At 36.2% G+C, this 23,458-nt stretch overlaps 1 protein-coding gene across 1 annotated transcript; it reads left to right on the top strand.

Moving 5' to 3' along the window:
• Positions 1-16,371: 16,371 nt before the first annotated feature.
• LOC113697577 (uncharacterized) lies at positions 16,372-23,127 on the top strand. The gene is made up of 11 exons (XM_027217254.2): positions 16,372-16,855; positions 17,167-17,254; positions 19,178-19,269; positions 19,395-19,510; positions 19,721-19,836; positions 19,932-20,059; positions 20,159-20,245; positions 21,594-21,654; positions 21,821-21,861; positions 21,950-22,070; positions 22,632-23,127. The coding sequence occupies exons 1-11, from the start codon at positions 16,512-16,514 to the stop codon at positions 22,689-22,691; spliced, it is 1,254 nt and encodes a 417-aa protein (XP_027073055.1). The 5' UTR covers positions 16,372-16,511; the 3' UTR covers positions 22,692-23,127.
• The last annotated feature ends 331 nt before the right edge of the window (positions 23,128-23,458 follow it).

The raw sequence follows: 23,458 nt of genomic DNA, 5'->3' as shown, positions 1-23,458 counted from the left end.
TCTTGATCAATAGTTTTTAAAACTTTGACCAGAGGCTCCATTATTGCACACACATTTCTAACTTTTTTCCAAAACTTCTCTGACAATATCAACTCAGCTACTTTAATAGCTTCTACTTTTCTCTTGGTAGTGTTATTAAACTCTGCCCATTCATCTGAGGTGCACATTCTTTTCAGTTCTGTACAATGCCGAAGAAGACTTTCCATAGAAATGAATTCAGTTGCAAATCTAGTGATACCTGGACGTAGCAGTTCCCTTTTTTTTGTATATGTCTTCATCAGATTCACTACTTTGTCACTGTTATATATGAAACTTGTTATCTTCTTCCCCTGAGCAATAGTTTCTTTTACATTATCCATTTTGCCAATATCCTCCAACATCAAATCTATACAATGCGCAGCAGCAAGGTGACCAGAAAAGATTTTTTCTTTTTTTCATCAACAGTTGTCCAGCAGCTTTCATACTAGATTCACTATCTGTCACAACTTGCACAACATTTTTTTCCCCCACAACCTCTACTACCTCATCCATTAACTTGAAAATATATTCAACAGTTTTTTTAATATTGGTACAATCAACTGAACTATGGTATATCATGTGCCTATCACAGTATACCATAAAATTTATTATTGGATGTTTTGTACGAGTGCTCCACCCATCACACATAAGTGTACAACCAAAAGTTGAAAATTTATCATAAATATCTCCAAGATATTTCTCAAGCTCTTCAAATTCTTCATCTAAATATTCATTTCCAATTTGATAAGCTGAAGGGCCTTTAATACCAGAACCAGCTTTGGCAATTTCATCAATCATCGATTGATAATAAGGATTGTCAGCTGCATGAAATGGTATAGCATTGAAATGAAAAAACTTTGAAACTGCCTTACCAACTCTTTTTATATTTTCCTTCGCAAACATTGATTTGACTGATTTTTGTTTCGAAGGAAACATATGTGAGTCAATTCCTCTGCTTGTCATTTCATCTGCTTGTCTGACACTGAAATTACGTGACAATCCTCTTTTATTTTCAGAAGTCGTTGGGTTTGAAGTGCCAACACCCATATTCCCTAAAATTCACAATATTTAACAAATAAAAAATGAATGACTAAATTGCAACTTTATGTAATTATATTTAATAAAATAGTATCAAATTTGTTATAATATTTTAGTTTACAAATCATACCTGACATAAACATAGAAAGTCGACTCCCAGATACCGAATGCCTTCGTTGTTCGTCTAAAAATTGCAAGTATTGGCTCTCTCTAATTGCTTGCTTCATTTGTTTTTTTTCCAACGCCATCCGACTTTCTTCATCAATTTCAAAAAAGACTTCGTCCTCCTCGTCGCCAACCATGTTGAAATTACCATGCATACTTTCTTGTTGGAAAGAATTCAATATTTCTTCTTTTTTCTGTTTTATTGTAACTCTTTGAATCTTACCAATCTTTAGATGCATTTTCATTAAATCTCTAACTTCACTTGAGGCCCTTGGACAAGGCTCAACTTGTCCTATGACATGACCGACATGTTCTTTCAACCTTGTAATGCCACCATGCATTATTTTTTCACAATAATTGCATCTCACAATTTTTCTATTCCCTCCCACGGGTTTACCATATTCCCAACCAATATCCTTGCTCGTCATTGTAACTATTACACATATCAATATAAATGGTTAATACATCACAAAATAATTAAAGATATATGAAAAAAAAATACAACAAGCAGTTTCTAACATTTTATAATTATAATAATTTATTTCTATTATATTAGTAAGTTAAACATCTAATCTATAATGTAAACCTGCAACAATGATCATTTTTTCATTTATTATAAGAACTTCGGCATTTTGTTTGTTGATGGGTGATTAACTTAAACATATAATTTAGCTCTCCATCTTCCTATAGTTTTTAGTTCATGATCATGATCACCAGGATGATTATGTATTATAATAAGTTGGAAGATAATACTAAATGTCCCTCTCTATTAGCACAAAAATATACACGCACAGTGGAAGCAATTCTCATATCTCTCCAATTTCTTTGTTAACCATCATCATATATATATATATATAACTACACATGATTTTTCACTCACTTTGCAACCTAGTCGTCCAAGAATTACAAAAGTTTTTGTTTTATACATAAGGATTACTAAATTTATAGAGGAAAAATTATTCTTGGAAAAAAGAATAATTTAGTAAGCATCGCAATGGATTAGTAAGCAAAGTACAAATCCAACCTCCAAGATTGCTAACCATTAAAAAGCCGGTAAAAAGACGCGATTTACTCACGCTTTGGAGTCACTTGTGAATGCAGATTGCTAATTTCCACCTGGGGATACCTATCAGCAGGAGGGAAGAGCAGGACGGCCAGCTATTCAACAACCTAGGCCCCCAAGAATTCCCTACTGGCATCAACTGAACAACACATGAGCAAAGCAATAATGTCGTGATTGCCCTCAGATGAGAATCCACCACCTCATTCTAGCTGTAAACAAATCCACTCCATTTCTTTCTGCTTCCCTTTCACCCAAAACCTTGGGACTCACCTCCCATTTCCCCTCCCTCGCTTTATTCATCTCTTTACTGCTATTTAGTCTACATATTGCAAAACCATCAGTACTTATGCCCCCACTCTCATGAAGACTGAGTACGATGGGAGGTTTTTCTATTATTCTGTTCACTTGATGAATCCTGAAGCTACCACTACTTTTGTTATTAATTGATGAACACTCTATCCTAAACCAATCTGTATATTCATATCATAAGTGAAACGACTGTCTGGGAAAGCTACAGTTGGTCCTTGTAATGGATCAGTTTCTTTTAATAACTCTAATGTCTTAGAGCACCTTACAAGCAGAATATCTGAAGGTACAATAAGAAAATCAATTACCTGCTGAAGCTTGACAAGGCAAGGGAGAACAAGGCAAAAAGGACATGAATCACAACCATCTGGGTTATCTCTGTGAAGGTATGGCCAAATGACTCCATTGGGCACTATCTTTTTGCAACATTCTACTTTGTTTCAGAGGGCGGAATTCCAAAGCTCGGCAAGAAGACAGAGTTAAGTTACCATGAAGAAGAATTGAAGGAAACGGAAAGGATTACTACGTTCTGCAACACTACTAGTCCAATAATTTAGTAAAGTGAAGGTAGTATGTTTAACGTGGACTATTCAAGGTAGTACCTTCAAAGTAAAGTGAAGGTAGTACACCTCCAAGGTGGAAAAGAAAACGCATCTTTTCACGTGATAGTACTGTGGCAAATTTGTTTCTATTTCCCATCACTAGCATTTCTTTCCCCGTATGAAGGATCATCAGTACTAGCCATGGTTCGATATAGGCAGTAGAGAGGTCCTCGAATTTCCCTTTTTTAATTCTTTTTTTGCTTTTTTTCTATAGATTTTTTGTTAAATTCACCTTGACTCGGGATGACTCGGGGTGACTCGACCGTGACAACCCGTCACTGTGACGTCTCGGTCGATTTCTCGGCGAGACGAGTATCTCGGTCGCGATTCGTCGCGGTATCGTCTCGGCCTAGGCCGAGACGGTTACGACTCGGCCGAGACGTCTCGGTCTCGGCCGAGTCTTCGAACCATGACTTAACACCCCGCTTCGCCGAAATTATTTCCGTAGCAAAAGCTGCAAAATTTAACGTCGATCAAGAAAAGGAGAGACCGGTAATAAAACAGGGCAAAGAGAAAGAGGTGCTAAGATCAGCCGAGCAATTGAAGAAGAAAGAACCTGAATTGAGGCAGAGGGAAAGGGAAGCAGCCCGCGCTGCGTTACAGATGATAGAAAACACTGTTGATTTGGAAGACAATCTCATGATTGTGAAGGAACTTGAGCAACTAAGTCAGTGTGCTCCCTCTTACGTTGTCCGTGGATGCAACGGACCGGCAGTGATGATATTGAGAGGTTTAAAGAATGGCAAAGTTTTGCACCCTTTAGAGCAGCTTGGCTTGCACTTGAAGGAGGAATTCAGGGCAGCGGATGATGATGATGAAGACGCATATTTGAGTCATGGGGAAGTAGAAGAAGAGAGATCATCGAATCCCAGTATTTTTTCACATCATGTTAAATTGCGTTGTAGATATCATCAAGTTTTTCAAATTGTGGACTTTTGTTCATAACTTGATATATTGAATTCGACCTTGAGTTGTAGCTTTGATTTCTTGTTTTGTATTACTAATGTAAGAGTTCATATAGCTATTTAGTTTTGTACATATCTTGGGTTTTTTTTAATGAATCTCTAGTTTGATTTTTTTTTTCTTAAGGATATAGATGCTGCATACATATCATATAAACTTGATCTTCCAAAAAGTTCACACACACACACACACACGCACATGCACACACTATTTTCCTAGAGGTTCCTAAATGCTTTCCATGTTGAATATCATTTCTTGATCCAGTGAACGACCACTTTGCAGAGTGTTTTCTCCCAGTACAGGACCATAGGCTCTGCCCATTATGTGGAAGAAAATGGGTAACATGGATTTGAATAAAAAACGCAAATATATTATCTATTAGACAAGAAAACCATTGGAATTGAATGAAAGTGAGTGGAACAGAACACAAATAAGGCTAGCTATATGTCCTCATAACCGTAAAACAAGTGAACTAGTGATTGATCCCATGCATGGTTCGAAGACTCGGCCGAGACCGAGACGTCTCAGCCGAGTCGTAACCGTCTCGGCCTAGGCCGAGACGATACCGCGACGAATCGCGACCGAGATACTCGTCTCGCCGAGAAATAGGCCGAGACGTCACCGCGACGGGTTGTCACGGTCGAGTCACCCCGAGTCATCCCGAGTCAAGGTGAATTTAACAAAAAATCTATAGAAAAAAAGCAAAAAAAGAATTAAAAAAGGGAAATTCGAGGACCTCTCTACTGCCTATATCGAACCATGGCTAGTACTGATGATCCTTCATACGGGGAAAGAAATGCGAGTGATGGGAAATAGAAACAAATTTGCCACAGTACTATCACGTGAAAAGATGCTTTTTCTTTTCCACCTTGGAGGTGTACTACCTTCACTTTACTTTGAAGGTACTACCTTGAATAGTCCACGTTAAACATACTACCTTCACTTTACTAAATTATTGGACTAGTAGTGTTGCAGAACGTAGTAATCCTTTCCGTTTCCTTCAATTCTTCTTCATGGTAACTTAACTCTGTCTTCTTGCCGAGCTTTGGAATTCCGCCCTCTGAAACAAAGTAGAATGTTGCAAAAAGATAGTGCCCAATGGAGTCATTTGGCCATACCTTCACAGAGATAACCCAGATGGTTGTGATTCATGTCCTTTTTGCCTTGTTCTCCCTTGCCTTGTCAAGCTTCAGCAGGTAATTGATTTTCTTATTGTACCTTCAGATATTCTGCTTGTAAGGTGCTCTAAGACATTAGAGTTATTAAAAGAAACTGATCCATTACAAGGGCCAACTGTAGCTTTCCCAGACAGTCGTTTCACTTATGATATGAATATACAGATTGGTTTAGGATAGAGTGTTCATCAATTAATAACAAAAGTAGTGGTAGCTTCAGGATTCATCAAGTGAACAGAATAATAGAAAAACCTCCCATCGTACTCAGTCTTCATGAGAGTGGGGGCATAAGTACTGATGGTTTTGCAATATGTAGACTAAATAGCAGTAAAGAGATGAATAAAGCGAGGGAGGGGAAATGGGAGGTGAGTCCCAAGGTTTTGGGTGAAAGGGAAGCAGAAAGAAATGGAGTGGATTTGTTTACAGCTAGAATGAGGTGGTGGATTCTCATCTGAGGGCAATCACGACATTATTGCTTTGCTCATGTGTTGTTCAGTTGATGCCAGTAGGGAATTCTTGGGGGCCTAGGTTGTTGAATAGCTGGCCGTCCTGCTCTTCCCTCCTGCTGATAGGTATCCCCAGGTGGAAATTAGCAATCTGCATTCACAAGTGACTCCAAAGCGTGAGTAAATCGCGTCTTTTTACCGGCTTTTTAATGGTTAGCAATCTTGGAGGTTGGATTTGTACTTTGCTTACTAATCCATTGCGATGCTTACTAAATTATTCTTTTTTCCAAGAATAATTTTTCCTCTATAAATTTAGTAATCCTTATGTATAAAACAAAAACTTTTGTAATTCTTGGACGACTAGGTTGCAAAGTGAGTGAAAAATCATGTGTAGTTATATATATATATATATATGATGATGGTTAACAAAGAAATTGGAGAGATATGAGAATTGCTTCCACTGTGCGTGTATATTTTTGTGCTAATAGAGAGGGACATTTAGTATTATCTTCCAACTTATTATAATACATAATCATCCTGGTGATCATGATCATGAACTAAAAACTATAGGAAGATGGAGAGCTAAATTATATGTTTAAGTTAATCACCCATCAACAAACAAAATGCCGAAGTTCTTATAATAAATGAAAAAATGATCATTGTTGCAGGTTTACATTATAGATTAGATGTTTAACTTACTAATATAATAGAAATAAATTATTATAATTATAAAATGTTAGAAACTGCTTGTTGTATTTTTTTTTCATATATCTTTAATTATTTTGTGATGTATTAACCATTTATATTGATATGTGTAATAGTTACAATGACGAGCAAGAATATTGGTTGGGAATATGGTAAACCCGTGGGAGGGAATAGAAAAATTGTGAGATGCAATTATTGTGAAAAAATAATGCATGGTGGCATTACAAGGTTGAAAGAACATGTCGGTCATGTCATAGGACAAGTTGAGCCTTGTCCAAGGGCCTCAAGTGAAGTTAGAGATTTAATGAAAATGCATCTAAAGATTGGTAAGATTCAAAGAGCTACAATAAAACAGAAAAAAGAAGAAATATTGAATTTGTGACGACCCCACTTCTCCCAAGGGCGAACCCAAGGGTATCGGCGGGCCGCCTGCCTAACTCGCGCCAGGACTCAAAACTTAAAACAATAAAAGTCAGAAAATCCAAAAGAGTACTATACATACTATATACAATTCCAAAGAGTTATAATTACATTCTCCAAAAGTACCTGCTCACACTATTACATCCTTATCACTACAACCAAAACCAACATGTAGACCCTGAGGAGGGTCCTTATACAAACCACCACCACAATAAAAACAACATCCTAATTATTCAACTATTACAAGCAAAACTAACTATACTAGTGTATGTGCCAAAAGTCCCCGCGTCGGCCCCTGCTAAGGAAAACAAAAGGAATGGGGTAAGCTATACGCTTAGTAAGTAAACAGGTGCAAAAGCATAAATTTCACGTAACAACAGTTACATAGTAAGAGTAAAGCAAAAGCAGAAAAGTAACATTACATAATAAGGATATAGGTGGCTCCAAAGCCAGATCGTTTGCCATGTGTGACCTCCTGCCGACACTCCGTCGACCTCAAATAATGGTCCGTAGAACTTCACTTGTACTCCCACCGTACACCTTATCACCCTCTCTGGCCAGGCACCTCACAAACTTGCTCGAGCGAACGAAATTGAGCTTGGTTCTCAAGCTCGGGTCACAAACTTGGTCCACATAATCGGTGAACCGGATTCACAAACTTGGTGACCTCAAATCAGGTTGGACTAACTTCAACCAAGCCCTAACCGGCTCGAATAGTCCATCTAGGTCATGAGATCAGGCCCAAACTCACAAACTTCACAAAATTTATTCAAAAGTCACCCCGAGCCACAAGCTCAAGGGGTTTAGTTCCAAAATGATGCATATACCTATGTCATGTACAAATATGTACGCAAATTAGGGTTTAGGGCGAGTGCGATAAAGTACACCCTCGCCTACGTACCCTTTTCACACATATCGAAACACATAAGCAACTAACACATAAGAGCGGCCTGAATACTTACACAGCGAACAAAAGAACGAAAGTTCGAAATTCGTGCCGCGAGAAGTAGCTAGCAGGCCCCACCGGCTCCACCTAACTCACCGCCGTCTGAAATAGAAGATTGCGTCACATAATATCATAAACGGCCACTAATAGACCTAAAACAAGCAAAACGGCAAAATCGGCACATACGAGTGCGGAAACGGCATACGAAAACGGAAATGGTGGCCTAGCCATTTCGCCGTCAAAACTGTTTTGAGTCTAATCGAAGCTATGAGTGTCGGATCAAGGTACATGAGGTACCGTTGCGAAGCTAAGAGAAAGGGCTACAATTTTCATGAAGACACCTAAATCCGGATCTGAACAGAAATAGGTCGAAAGTACAGAAAACCATTCCAGGAATTCGCACTCCAGAGTAACGAACATGGTATGTTTACTGGACCATAACTCCCAGATCACAAATCAAAATCAGGAAATTCCAAAGGCATTTGAAATCTGAGACACAAGGCTAAAACTTTGATGTTTTGGCCAAGACCTGAATCCATTCAGAACAGAACGAAAATTGAGTGACAAAGTACCCATCAGAACTGTCCAGATCAAAGGCAGTTCTGACGATAAATCTTGTTTTGGTCATAACGGAAGCTACGGAACTCGGATTTCGACGTACTTTATACCGTTTCGAAACTAAAACCAAGATCTACACTTCTTATGAAGGAGTTAACACTCAGATCGTTCAGGATCAAAACCGAAAATGTCACGGGCAGAGGCTAAACCAAAAACGCACAGAATCTGCTGTTCAAAACAGGCTTGAGTATTTCATCTATAACTCAGGCTATGCTAATCCGATTGATCTGAAATTTTACAGGCATATTCAGGACTTACAAGGTTACAACTTTCATGTTTTGAGGAACTTCTGAATCCATACGTAACATCAAGAAAAATGAAGCCAAAGTTCAGATACTGAACAGCCCTGATTTTCCATTTTCGCCGGTTTTGCGCGCCGCAACCGCACGGTCCGTTTCTATGGTTCTTATACCAGTTTTCCAACCCAAAATCCTACCAATGAAACACACATATACCAGCTTCTAAAAGGTCTACTCATGGTCCGAAATTCCTTCACAAGTCAGCCCAAGGTCACCAAATACTAACCATAATCCTTAAGCTAATATTATTTGCACCATAGAACTTGTTCTAATCATCCAACCACACAAACCCTAACTCAATAGCCATAGGCTAAACTAAACTCACCTAATGGAGTCTAGGGTTTCTTAACCCAAATCAGATTTTTGCTAGAAACCAACCAATCAAGTGAGGCAATTAATCAAACACAACCACTACAATCTTCATAGCACAACATGAAAGCTAATTACCTTATTTAGCATGAAACCCTAATTCTTTCATAAACTTAATCAAAATTTCAGCAACATCATCATCATAATTAAACCATGAAACTTCAATATAAACATCAATTCCACCATATAAATCCATAATCATAACATACCACATCATTTCCATAGCTTAGAAATTACAACTCCAACATTTTAACTTTCAAAGAAGATGATTTACCTTTGATTCAAGCTTTGTAGATGATCACCCACAACAATCAAGTGCTCAAGTTGTTTCTCCAAGATTCAAACTCAAGATGGAAGCTAAAAATTGAAGATTTTTGAAGAAAGTTTCTCACCTTCACTTGCTCTCTCTCTCGGCTCTACCTCTCTCTCTTGCTCTCCAAGCTTGTTTTGTTTTGTCTAGTGATTAGCCTACAAGTCTTAAGGTAATAAAGAGTCAAAGACCATAAGAGATATTTCTAAGGCTAACCAATCATATAAAAGTTCCTCAATTGCACTTTTAACCCTTGCACTCCAACTTTCTCTTTCTTATACATTTTCCCTCAAACATTTGATAATCTTTCAATTAACTCCATAGGTCATAACTTAATCTAATCTAAAACATGTAATCATGCTTAATTACTTCACTAATCACTTTCTTATTTTAATCACCTATACTTAAACATACTTTCTCCATATATAAAACACTTAAACAACAACTTATAGAACATTGGCAAAATTAGGGTTTTTAAACCCAACTTAAGCTTTCTAATAATTTATAACACTAAATGTTCACTAATCTAAGGTTTGTAAACTAAAACGAAATCCTGTTTTTACTTGAGCCAAAACACACACTAGAATACCAAACAGGAACTATAACTTGAACCTACAAATAACACATAAACTAGGGTTTAATCATAAGCAAAGTTAGGGTTTTCAATCTTAGCCGAGATTAGGGTTTCTCCTAGCCCTACAACCTTACTTTAACCGCACAAAATAATGAATAACTCTAATATCAATTTACGAACGGACTGGGGCCTCACAGAATTCTTTCCAACAAGAAAGTATGCATGGTAATTTCAACATGGTTGGCGACGAGGAGGACGAAGTCTTTTTTGAAATTGATGAAGAAATTCGGATGGCGTTGGAAAAAAAACAAATGAAGCAAGCAATTAGAGAGAGCCAATACTTGCAATTTTTAGACGAACAACGAAGGCATTCGATATCTGGGAGTCGACCTTCTATGTTTATGTCAGGTATGATTTGTAAACTAAAATATTATAACAAATTTGATACTATTTTATTAAATATAATTACATAAAGTTGCAATTTAGTCATTCATTTTTTATTTGTTAAATATTGTGAATTTTAGGGAATATGGGTGTTGGCACTTCAAACCCAACGACTTCTGAAAATAAAAGAGGATTGTCAAGTAATTTCAGTGTCAGACAAGCAGATGAAATGACAAGCAGAGGAATTGACTCACATATGTTTCCTTCGAAACAAAAATCAGTCAAATCAATGTTTGCGAAGGAAAATATAAAAAGAGTTGGTAAGACAGTTTCAAAGTTTTTTCATTTCAATGCTATACCATTTCATGCAGCTGACAATCCTTATTATCAATCGATGATTGATGAAATTGCCAAAGCTGGTTCTGGTATTAAAGGCCCTTCAGCTTATCAAATTGGAAATGAATATTAAGATGAAGAATTTGAAGAGCTTGAGAAATATCTTGGAGATATTTATGATAAATTTTCAACTTTTGGTTGTACACTTATGTGTGATGGGTGGAGCACTCGTACAAAACATCCAATAATAAATTTTATGGTATACTGTGATAGGCACATGATATACCATAGTTCAGTTGATTGTACTAATATTAAGAAAACTACTGAATATATTTTCAAGTTAATGGATGAGATAGTAGAGGTTGTGGGGGAAAAAATGTTGTGCAAGTTGTGACAGATAGTGAATCTAGTATGAAAGCTGCTGGACAACTATTGATGAAAAAAAGAAAAAATCTTTCTGGTCACCTTGCGCTGCGCATTGTATAGATTTGATGTTGGAGGATATTGGCAAAATGGATAATGTAAAAGAAACTATTGCTCAGGGGAAGAAGATAACAAGTTTCATATATAACAGTGACAAAGTAGTGAATCTGATGAAGACATATAAAAAAAAAAAGGGAACTGCTACGTCCAGGTATCACTAGATTTGCAACTGAATTCATTTCTATGGAAAGTCTTCTTCGGCATTGTACAGAACTGAAAAGAATGTGCACCTCAGATGAATGGGCAGAGTTTAATAACACTACCAAGAGAAAAGCAGAAGCTATTAAAGTAGCTGAGTTGATATTGTCAGAGAAGTTTTGGAAAAAAGTTAGAAATATGTGTGCAATAATGGAGCCTCTGGTCAAAGTTTTAAAAACTATTGATCAAGATAATAAGCCAACATTGCCAATTATTTATGAGGCAATCGATAGAGCAAAAATGGCTATTCAAAAGTCGGTGAAATCTTGGAAAACAATTTGGGAAGTGATTGATAATAGATGATACAATCAACTTCATCAGGATTTACATGCGGCAGGTAATTTAAAATATTACATCCAATTTAAATATGTAATATTTATTTATTTATTTTCTAATTTTGTTATTTTATTGTATTTAGCATATTTTTTGAACCCGATCCTTCAATATTCTGGAACTTGTGAGTTTAATCTGGATGAAGTTCGAAGAGGGTTAAAGAACGTCATTGCAAAGTTGGAGCCAAATTTAGATGCACAAGTTGATTCAATAAATGAGGTATTCTTTTGATTATTTTATTTATTTATATTAATCAACAAATTTTAAAATTTTAACACTTGTGTATACATTATTTTTGTAGATCAAAATTTTTGCAGACAAAAAGGGAGGCTTTGGAAGTGCTATTGCAGCAAGAGCATTACCAAAATCTTTACCAGGTTTCAACTTAATTCATACTTACATAAACATCCAAATCATATAAATGAAGTTAATATTTTTATAATATTAAAATAATAATAATAAATGAATGTTATTATTACTTTGTTTGTTTAGCTGAATGGTGGCTTAACTACGGTGAAGATGCGCCAAATTTAAGGAATATTGCAGTGAAAATATTGAGTCAAACCTGCACATCCTCTGGTTGTGAGCGAAATTGGAGTATATGGTCATTAATTCATACAAAACTACGCAACCGTTTGGCAATTAAAAAATTGCATAAATTAGTTTTTGTGCATTACAATATGCGATTGAAGGTGAAAAATTTGATGCATCAAAGAGATACTGATGATTTCTACAACCCAATTGACTTGAATCACATTTTTCACCAAGATGATATATTGGATGATTGAATAAGAGAAAATGAACAACCCACATTGCCTGAAGATAATCTGGATTGGTTGGATAAGGGCATTCATCAAACTGAATCAGAAAGTAGTGAATATCAAGAACATGACAACGATGGTTTTGGTGATACATTGTCCCAATATATTACCAAAAGAAATAAGAAAGTCTTGCTGCATCCTCAAGTAGGAAACAAAAAAGTAAGACTAAACAAACCAGTAAGCAGACTGTTCCGTCATCTTCAAATAAAAGTGACAGCAGTAATGATGATGATGACAATGGTGACAATGGAGATGGAGGGAACAATTCTTCCAGGCATAGTGGTTACAATCGAGATAGCCAACAAGCAGGAGGTATGTCATGGGCTCAAGGACAAGATAATTATTATGCCACTCAAGATACTGATCATGGCTATCGTCCTGGTATAGAAGCACAACGTCAATTCCTCAATGATTTAACTCAATTTTCAAGTGAGGATACTTTCTCTCACCATTCAGGGTCACAAAGATATAGAGGAGTCAATGATCAGATGCAAAATTTGGGTATATACTCAACTTATGAGCATGAATCTAATCAAAACCGTAGTACTAGTCAATTGGGATATGGCTATGACCAATCATATGGAATCACTCCTGACTATTACAGTGGATATCGGCCATTTGACAGACCTGGACAGGTTGAAAGGTCTACTAGCATTCATGGTAGTGGATACTATGAAAAAGAAATAGATAAGTCTCATGATGGTTCTTCTTTTGATTCCAATAACATTGGATTTTATGGTCATGATTCTACTGCATCATATGGTACCAGCGATAGTGTTAACTATCGAGGGTTTGGATACTACCATCAACAAATCATCTCCAATCCAGAAGTTCTTCCGTCCAATGATTATGGAACATCTAGTCAATCGTCACATCCAGTAAATACACTAGATAACTCGTTTACACTACCTACTCAAGGTCCTATGCCACTTCCACATCTGTTTTACCATTCATCGACCAATCACGATGATTTTGAACCACATCGTCATTCTACTTGGTATTAACAGGTACGAAAATATAAAGTACTAGTATATCTTTTTACATATTTACCTTTTATCTAATATGATTTCTTTTTATTTTTGGCAGGAGATTGATCAAAATATTCCAACTTTATGCTATAAATAAATCTTTAGTTTGTATTGTTAATGGTTGATATTACTTTTGCAATTATTAGTTTTAAAATTGTGGTCTATGTTATTTTGATTTTATTTGTGATGCCATTGTTTTAAATAATTAAAAGTACTTATCATGTGTAATATCTATAAAAATAGTACATTTTACAAATTTTCTTTTGTTATTTTTTATTATTTTTCTTTAGCATAATTTTTTTTATATTATTAACAGTTTTTAGAATATTAAATGCTTTAAAATTTGCGTCTCACCGAGACCGTGACCGATATGCCGAGACCAATGTGGAACGTTCCGGGCCGCGACCGCGACTTTGAACCATGGTGTTAACCTTGCAGCACATAACGCCGTCTAGCAAAACATATTCGTCGGCAAGATTAGCTTCACTCGTACTGCAGCTTTGATCACCGGTGGTAATCATCACAATACCCTTTTCCTGCTGCTGCTTAGGCTTAAAAGTACCTGCGCCAATCCTGTTCTTGCTGCATCGCAACCTTTTTAATTTATCCATTATTCTCTTCTTTTTCCCATTCCTTTGATTACCATCTAGAACTACTAGGACTTGGGCCGCTCCTTTTTTGTTGCTCCCATTAATTCGAGAAGTCAAATTTCTATCTGCTAAATTGTTCTGCTTCCCAACTGCGTCTTTCCCAGGAACAGTCATGTTGGGTGGTAATGGCGGAAACAAACCCTAGAATGATAGATGTTAAAATCTACAATCTGAACCAAACCCAAGAACCGAAATTGCAAAATCCAAAAGAACCCTATTACTAGGTGATCAAAGAAATATGACTCCTTCTGAGGAAGATGAAGAAAACAAGAAATTCTTGAGGCTATCTACGATAATGGTCTGCTTACTCTTCAAGCACCGAGGAATGAAACCTAGACGTCGATATGATCACTTGCTTCTTAATTTCTGCTAGTAATTTTTTTGTGAAAAGAACAATGAACAGAGTGGTTGTTATATAGGCTTTCGGTATTAGGAAAGTAGTGGTTTCCTTTTCCTATGTTGTTCGGGAGTTTCCTTTTCCTATATTGTTCGGGAGTTCGAGTCTCAGTCTGGCGGCAAATTGAAACGCAGAGTTTACGGGCTTGAGCTTTTTAGCTTCTTTTATTTGGGCCTTTCCGGGTTCGGCACATGTACGTTTGGGCAGTGGGAATTGCTGATTGCAGTTCTTTACTTCAATAAACTTCAATAAACTCCATGCCACCCTCAAATCACTTCGTTGTTGGGAGTAGGAATTTGCCTATTGTCGGGGCTAATAGAGTGAATATATAATTAGTAAACAGTATAATTAGTAATTTATTATAAATTTATTGGTATAATTAATCAATAATTTGTCTTAGTATAAATGTATAATTATTAGTATAACTAATATTATTAAATATATTTATTTATTTATTTTAGGCAGGTGACAGGGTGGGAGTATACTCTCCCGTCCCTCGCTCTGTTTTTTAATGGGAGGAGAAAATGACCCCCTGCGAGCACTCGCTCCAATTATCATTTCTAGTTGAAAGAGGTTTTTATGGTACTAAAGTTGGGATAGATTGTGGCTTTTGATACATGTAGATCTGATAACCCCACCGGCTAACTAATCTTTCTATCCCTCTTTCTCCTCACAAGTGATGGATTAAATCACTTTCTATATTGGTCGTGGTTTGGACAATATTATACAAAAACTTGTCTTTCATGCAAAAAGAGATGTTTAAAAAATCAATTATATATTTTAATTAATTAAAATTGTTTGATACAATCATCTTAATTGTTAATCCACATGTGCTTTCTAAAATTATATTTCAATCAAATTGGAAGTGTAATTTGCCAAAAAGGTAAAAAAAATATTTTCTTAACACAATTAAAAAAAACTTGAGTTTTTTATACACTGTCATTGTACAAATTTTTATATTAGCAAGTTTAGATCATGACACATAATATGAACTCAAATTTGAAATTCAAATCATGCACATGTATAGCTTCTAGTGTAAAAAAATCACGATACTGTTAGTGCATAAAAAGTTAATTTCTGAAAAAAAAAAATTTCCCATCTCCTCGTATATGATAGAAAGAGACAAAAACATTCTATCCAGCTTCCACCAAATTAGAGGGAAAAAAAATGAATGCCATCAAAGTGAATGAAAAAAAAATCAAAATTTTTAACACCATTCATAATTATGTAAATTTTAAATCAAAATTAGCACAATCTATTTTCACAAAAAGAAGGCCAATTGTTTTCTTGAGAAAGTTTCTACCAACTCTCATAAATTCTACGTGCTTTTTGGTCAACTTAGTTATAAGTGTGTGGATTTAGATTGTGAATTTAGCCTCACTCATATTAAATTTGTACTTTTTCACAACAAATATTGTAAAAATTACATAACTGAGCGAAATTGGATAAAAGTTTGTCTGCAGATGCCAAGCTCCATAAAAGCAGCATCATACAACCTTGAAGTACTAAAATTTTTTCATTACATTGGAGAATTTATTTCATTGTACTAAAACTTTTTTTCCATTACATTGGAGAATTGATTTCTCATTCGGTAAATAAATTTCTAATTTTTTTCCTTAAAACAATCTTAAAGTTCAATCCGAATAGCAGATCAGATGCAAAATGCCATAGCCGTCCCTCATCTTCCTAAATTTGTTCAACAACATTTTGGCACGTCAGAATTAAGGTCCACATATGACAAGATCATCCGACGTGTACAATTCTCATTCGTCCAACCACCCAAGTAAACATCACCATATGCCACACTCAAACATATAGCCGACTCAACAGAGAACGGGAAGAAAACACGGTAGAGACGGAGGCCATGACTGTCAGGAAACGAGCAGCAGTGCCGGTGCCAGCCCGACCCGCACCACCCGAACCAAATCCGACTCCCAAACCCGAAGACCAGCCGATCGCCGGCGCAAAATGGGGGGTCATCGTCGGTTGTTGGTTGGCTATTGCAGTACCTTATATCTACACAATCTTGTACCATTACAAAATCGAATGGGAGCTGAAAAAGTCGATTTTGATTAATGCCGTTGTCAGCTTATTAGGGTTTGTATTAACCCTAGCTTTGATCCCTGTTGCTTCTAAGTACGTTTTGAGGAGGAATTTGTTCGGCTATGACATCAATAAGAAGGGTACCCCTCAGGGCTCCGTCAAAGTGTGAGTTTTTCTTTTTTTCTTTTTCCGGTTTTTCCTGGTAATGTTTAGGTTTTTCCGTTTCTGAAATGTTTCTCTTCAGTTGCATTTTTATATGATTTTTACAAGTAAATTTTTGATAGGAAAGACTTGATTGATGAAGAACTGTGAATGTCTTGAAATAGCAGGAAGTTGATTCTGTTTTCGGCTAAATGTGGCTGAAATTTGTGTAGAACTGGGTATTATTATTCCAATGTTCGATAGTTCAGCTTGTTAGAATACTGAGCTTAAATTAAGTTGCAGGATTGATTCCGTGTTTGTTTAATGTTTTGCAGGCCTGAGTCGTTGGGAATCGTGGTTGGGATTGTATTTCTAGTATCAGCGATCTTATTTCAATTTGCCAATATCCCAGCAGATTCAAATGTGAGTGCATATAATTGATTATTACTATTATGTTCATGCAAATTCAATCTTCTCTATACCTTTTTTGCAATAAACATATCTCTTACAAGTGCATGAGATGTATCTTGAATTATTGTTGTTTCTGTGGTGATGAAGTGCACCAGGAAATTGGTTGTTGGTTAAGCTAAAACTTCTGAAGAGAAAAAAATTTGTTTATTGAGAAAATATTGGAATTTAGTTGGATAATGGATAGGATATAGGATGCGAGGTATATAGGTCATGGTATTTTATTCCTAACAAAAAGAAGAAGTGAGTGGAACTTTCTTAATGAATGAACCTAGTTTAGATGGGCATGGACCTTTTATTAGATAAGCAGAGCTGTTGACTAGTGAGGAAGCATTAGCATGTGTGGGCAGTGATAGTCACCCAATCTCAAAGCTTCACTTTTCAGGTGAATCCAAGTAAAAGTAGGATAACTTATAAACTGGTAAATAAACCTGTACATAATACGGATATATGGAAGTGTACTTATATTCCTGAATGTAAAGTCATGTCGTCCAGGTTCGATCCGAGCAAGATGGTTGGCTGAATCCTAAACCACCTACGTGTGAGATAATCTGAAACCAATCCAGAAGTATAACTGATTTGCAAAATTGTAACATGAGTAAGTAATGTGCTTGTTGTACTCAAGCTTGAACTGTAATATTACATGGTGTGCGAGTCAAGTAAAAAATATTTAAGTATCCTGCTTTCTAGCACCCATTGGAGCTAAAATTAGTTATGAAATACCGTTATGATATCGCTAAACTTCTGACTGCTTCATTTTTAACCCTTTGTTGCATATATTTGGATTCATAGAATGTTGTGCATGGTATGTGAGACTATCTTTTTCTTCTTTTTGGCTAGTCTGTTTAGGGTTCTGTATCACTACAGGCAGTGGAATTGTAGTATTATTGATGAGATAGACAAAGTAGGAGAAAAACCATGTTGGGAAGATAAGGTCAACCGAGACTCTACGGCCTTTGCATATCATAGAAAGGCCCCCGGGGGGGGGGCAGCAATGTAGTTTCAATGAGAGGAAATATTGGCCTTAGTTGTTTATAAGACTATACAATGTCACATGGAGCTTGAGACAACCGAGTCAGTGATATTTTATGTTTTGTTAATTACCTCAGTTGCTGATAGTTTATTCTATCTTTTGGTCTTGTAGCAAGTGCTAGAATCTCTTTTCCTACTTAATTAGGGCAAATTGTATTTGTATTTTATTGATGGAAATATGCACATGGTTAAAACTTGCGTGTGTGGCGTACTTGCTATACTAAGTATGGGTGTTTCACAGTTCATTCTGAATGTTGAACTCTTTTCATTACCTGTTATGCCTCAAGCAAATTGAACTGGAATCTCTGCAACAGGACTTCTAGCATAGTTTAGATTGCTTACTAGATTATGGATTCACTCTAGATATCTTCCCTTAGCATCTAGCCAGGCTCTTGCACCTGTGCTGCTGCTTACGGGAGTACAACGTTTCTTTTCATTTTTTTTGGGGCCACGACTTCTAAAGGCAATGTCTTCTCCTACTGAAATTCCTTGTATACTCAGAAAGAAACAGATACCTATGGATGTAATTTGTGTTATTGTAACACCAGTGTCACAATAATAAGCCTTTCATCCTGAGCAAGTGATACCTCACTTCATATAAAACATATCGAAATGATGGTAATGAGCTTTGAACTTATTATTTTCAATGAAAAAATTGAAGCAAAAGGGGGAAAGGAAGCAGAATTTGGATGCAAGTTAGCTCCAGGGAATTTCGGCTGATTAATGTTTTTTGCCTAGTACTTAAAATTAGCTGTTTTAATGGCCTGTTTCTTGTTCATTGGGTAGGTTGGCTCTTGCTACCTTGCAGTAACTGGATTTCTGACAATTGGTATTTTGTTTGGATAGTGGCTTGTCGAATACAATGCAGCACTAGCATCTATTTGCTTCATGATCCTGCTTGGCTTCGTAGATGATGTCCTTGACATACCTTGGAGAGTGTGAGTTTTAAGTCATATAATGGCTTTTGTTGTTTGTATTTTTTTTTTCTGAATTTCTCTGTTTCACAGTCTTCCTGAAGTTATGTCCTGCATGCTTGTTTACTGTCATGTCATTTTGAAGACAGGAAATTGCTATTGCCATCTGTTGCAGCTCTGCCACTGCTAATGGCTTATGCTGGGCACACAACTATTATTATACCAAAGCCTCTCGTCCAATATTTTGGAGAGAATATTGATTTAGGTAATTTTTTCTGTAACATACCCTGCTACTCTGTGTTCTCAAATAGAAGAAGAAGCTCTCTTTTCTGGTTAATTGGCCTGGCTTTGTTATTTTCTCACTTGAAAAAAAGGTTACTGCATAAGTCCAGGCTGCAAACTGTAATTAGCAGGTGTAATTCTGTGGTAGATATCGTTTGCAAATCCAAATTATCTAATTTATAGGTGTGTGCAGGATGGATCTATAAATTGTATATGGGACTTTTGGCTGTATTTTGCACAAATGCAATCAACATTCATGCCGGCATTAATGGCCTTGAAGTTGGACAGACAGTTGTTATAGCTTGTGCTGTAAGTGATTATTCTTTTTCATTTGGTAATTTGACTTTGCTCAACTGTGCATCGGCAGTTGGACCCAGAACTAATGATAGTAATTATAATTACAGATCCTGGCACACAACATCATGCAAATTGGAGGTTCTAAAGATCCCGAGTATCAACAAGCCCATGCATTCTCAATATATCTTGTTCAACCATTAATTGCCACTTCACTGGCTTTGTTTTCCTTCAACTGGTACTGATACTTTTGTGCTTTGCTTAGCAGTGTAATGTCAATTTTCATGTTTGTATGTTCTAAATTTCTAATTCTTGTACTTTATATAATCTATTCCAGGAATCCTTCTTCTGTTTTTGTTGGTGATACATTTACATACTTTGCTGGAATGACAATGGCAGTTGTTGGCATTTTGGGCCATTTCAGGTGCTTATTTTCATTTACCTGGCCTGGCTATCAATATAACTCACTTTGAACAGCAAATTCGCTTTTGGTTATTATCTGAAAGTCTGAAACTCTAAACATGAATTTGCTTCCTATCTGGCTTTTGGGCTTGTGCTCAACCTGGAAAGGGCATTTTATGAACTCCAAATACATTGAGTAAATCATGAGGATTTTCAACTTTAACAGAATTGAAATTTGAAATCAGTTTGGTGCCTGTACTTTTGAAGGAAAAGAATACTAAAGATTTTCTGAACTTTTAGGACTTACATATTAAAATACATAGATAGAAATTTCAAGTTGGCTGACTATTTTATTCTTTACCCACCCGAATGCATCTATAAGCTCAGGCTTCTCCTCATTTGGAAATTTAGTGTCTCTTTTGATTGAATAACAAGATATACTGGTTTTTGTTGTTAGCTTGCTCAAATTCAAGCTTTCAAAATGAATTATAAGAGTGGATAATTAGTGATTTACAGCTTTATTATGATCCTGGTGGAAATTGGTATAAGCCAGATATTGTCCTCCTCCATTGTCTAAAGTTTCTACAAATTCTCCTTATTCTATTTTGGTGCTGCTATCAAAACTTGTGTCCTAAATTAAGATGAATACCATTGTGCTCCATGTTCTTTACTCATGCACATGTCATGATTTAATCAGGTCTAGTTGTACATGTTATAAGAGATGCTAACACAGTCAAGATTTTAAGATGTTTAGTGATAGAATACAGTGCAGTATTAATGGCAATGTAAGGAAATTGATATTCAAACTGGGATATGATGTTCAGTCTACTCTTTTTCTTGCTTGCTTTTTTTTTTTTTAATTTGAATCACAATTAATGATTAGTAATTTCATAGCTAAGACATACTAAGGATGCTGGCACTGATATATGCAACTGTAAGCTTGATTATTCTTCTAATGAGGAATTGCTGAAAACTGGCACAAGTAAACTTAAGTATTTTGTATTGTCTATCCATTTGTAATTAGTTCTGTTCCATTACAAGTTACTAGATAATGTGATTGAGTGTTTGTAACCAAAAGCAAACAGGCCTAACCGTGTCAAATTTTTCGGTCATGTGTTCCGTGTCAAGACCTACAGTTACTGAGACTGGAAGATGAAAGGTCATAGGAATTCTAACTTGCAAATTATCATGGATTTACTGAAATTTGAAAATTTTCTGTAAATATTTTGTGCTGATAAATTTATTTTTCTAGTGCAGATCTCATACGTATTCTGTCTTGGCTGTTACTTATGTGCTAATCAAGCTAAAGCTTGGTTAGCTAATTTATAGTATTAATGGGCTGATAAAATTATTTTTCGAATTTCTTTCAGTGAGACTCTGTTGATATTTTTTACTCCTCAAGTTTTAAACTTCTTGGCATCCCTCCCTCAGGTTCTCTCTCTCTCTCTCTCTCTCTCACACACACACACACACACATGCATGTGCACGCATATGGCCCTGCCCCTGGACCCCGAGGCCAATTGGCTCCAAAACGGAATGTGTTTTTTCGTGTTTGTTGATTAAGCAAGTCTGATCCCCTTCTTTTTCTTTGTATCAGCTAGCTGGTATCATATATTGTCCACGACATCGACTGCCTAGGTACGTTTCTTCAGTTAATGCAGGATTTGGCTTTGTGATTTTGTAAATTTTCTACTTTATTCCAGTTGTTTCTTTGAACTCCTTGCAGATTCGACCCTCAATCTGGCTTACTGACAGGGACAAAAGATGGTACTCTTGTGAATATATTCTTAAGACTATTTGGTAGAAGATCAGAAAGGTTGCTCTGCATCCTGCTACTTGTTTTCCAGGTAATTATAGCCCCTTTCCTTATTTCCCAGCTGGAAACGAACTTTGGCGAATCTATTCTACTTCCAGTGATCATGTGATGTTTGAACTACCTAACAAAATTAAAACTCGATTTTACCAAAGCTCTGGCCGCTTACAAACATAATCTTCTTTTTCACACTAATTTAAAGGAAAAAGAAAAGGACGGATTTATGATCAGCTTATAGTTGAACTATGAGAATTGGTAGTGCTCCACTTGAATTCTTCAGCTTACATCAACAACTAACATGGGAGCATTTCCTAATGCTGTCATACTTGCTTCAGTCTGATGGGAATAATGGCCATAGTTTAGAGAATAAAATTTTTTTGCCCTAACAGAAACGCTAGTGGCTAGAGAGTAGCAATTGAACCCACTAAGCGTGATATTTTCCCCTTTTTTATTTTTATTTTTCCTTTCCTCAATTTGGAAATGCCTCCATGATACTGTTTTTAAGTATTTGATGCATCTATAGGTCTCATAAATGTTCCCAAATGCCGTACATTTTTTCTTTTTTGTTCTGTGAATAACTATATTTGTATCACAGGCGATATGTTGCTGCTTTTGTTTCTACTTGAGATATATCCTCACTGGCTGGTACAAGTAAGCTGTGAGGCAAGATGAATTTCACTGCGTTGCGTAGAAATGAAAGAGGGGATGTTATTTCACTGTTTAATTTGGAAATTAAGCACTTACTCCTGGGTAAACATATCCTTGCTCGAGATCTGAATGTCATCTTGTTTTGGGGATGATCAAATTGTCTGAAGTGGAGAGCAGCAGATGAATATTGGGGAAGAGAGTCCAGGGGAATTTGCTGACAAATTGAAGACTTTACGAGCATGGACTTGTCGTACTTTTTCTCTTGTGGTTCAGTTTAGGACAACTTTTGCTCTTGGAATTGTCTCTTTCGATTACGCCTTTTTGGTTGCAATTTTGCCCAGTTGGTTGCCTGCTCGTAGTTAGATAATAACTCAGATTCTAAAAAATAGTGTATTTCTTTGTTGTACTCGAAATCTTCTAATTGTTGAGCATGCTTTACGAAATCCTGTTCTATTGAGAACACCTCCACCAAAGTCCTAATTTATTCTGAATTTAGGAGCATACTGCCTCAGAGTATTTTGGTGTGTTATTTCCTTCTGGTAATCGCTATGTTCAGTAGTCCTATTTTCTGATCGAATATGAATAATTGCAACACATTTTTTGATGGACTAAAATCCAGAAATGTCATTACAATTCAATCTCCTACTACAAAGGAGGACCTGATCTTTTGGCCGAGTCAATCCCTTTTCCAGTGAGCCGTCTTTTATGGTCAGCGGTAACCCATTATTCACCGGAAGGTAGTTGTATTGTTGGCCATAGCATCTGCTGTATATA

Source organism: Coffea arabica, chromosome 6e (assembly GCF_036785885.1).
Source record: "Coffea arabica cultivar ET-39 chromosome 6e, Coffea Arabica ET-39 HiFi, whole genome shotgun sequence".
Taxonomy (NCBI): domain Eukaryota; kingdom Viridiplantae; phylum Streptophyta; class Magnoliopsida; order Gentianales; family Rubiaceae; genus Coffea; species Coffea arabica.
Note: the sequence above shows the minus strand (reverse complement) of the source record. Positions and strands in the feature narration are given on the sequence as shown.

Coding starts and splice junctions, on each gene's coding strand:
- LOC113697577 (XM_027217254.2), top strand. CDS start 16,512: ATGACTGTCAGGAAACGAGCAGCAGTGCCGGTGCCAGCCCGACCCGCA. Junction 19,511..19,720: donor TGGAGAGAATATTGATTTAG/GTAATTTTTTCT, acceptor AGGTGTGTGCAG/GATGGATCTATAAATTGTAT. Junction 21,655..21,820: donor TCTTGGCATCCCTCCCTCAG/GTTCTCTCTCTC, acceptor TCTTTGTATCAG/CTAGCTGGTATCATATATTG.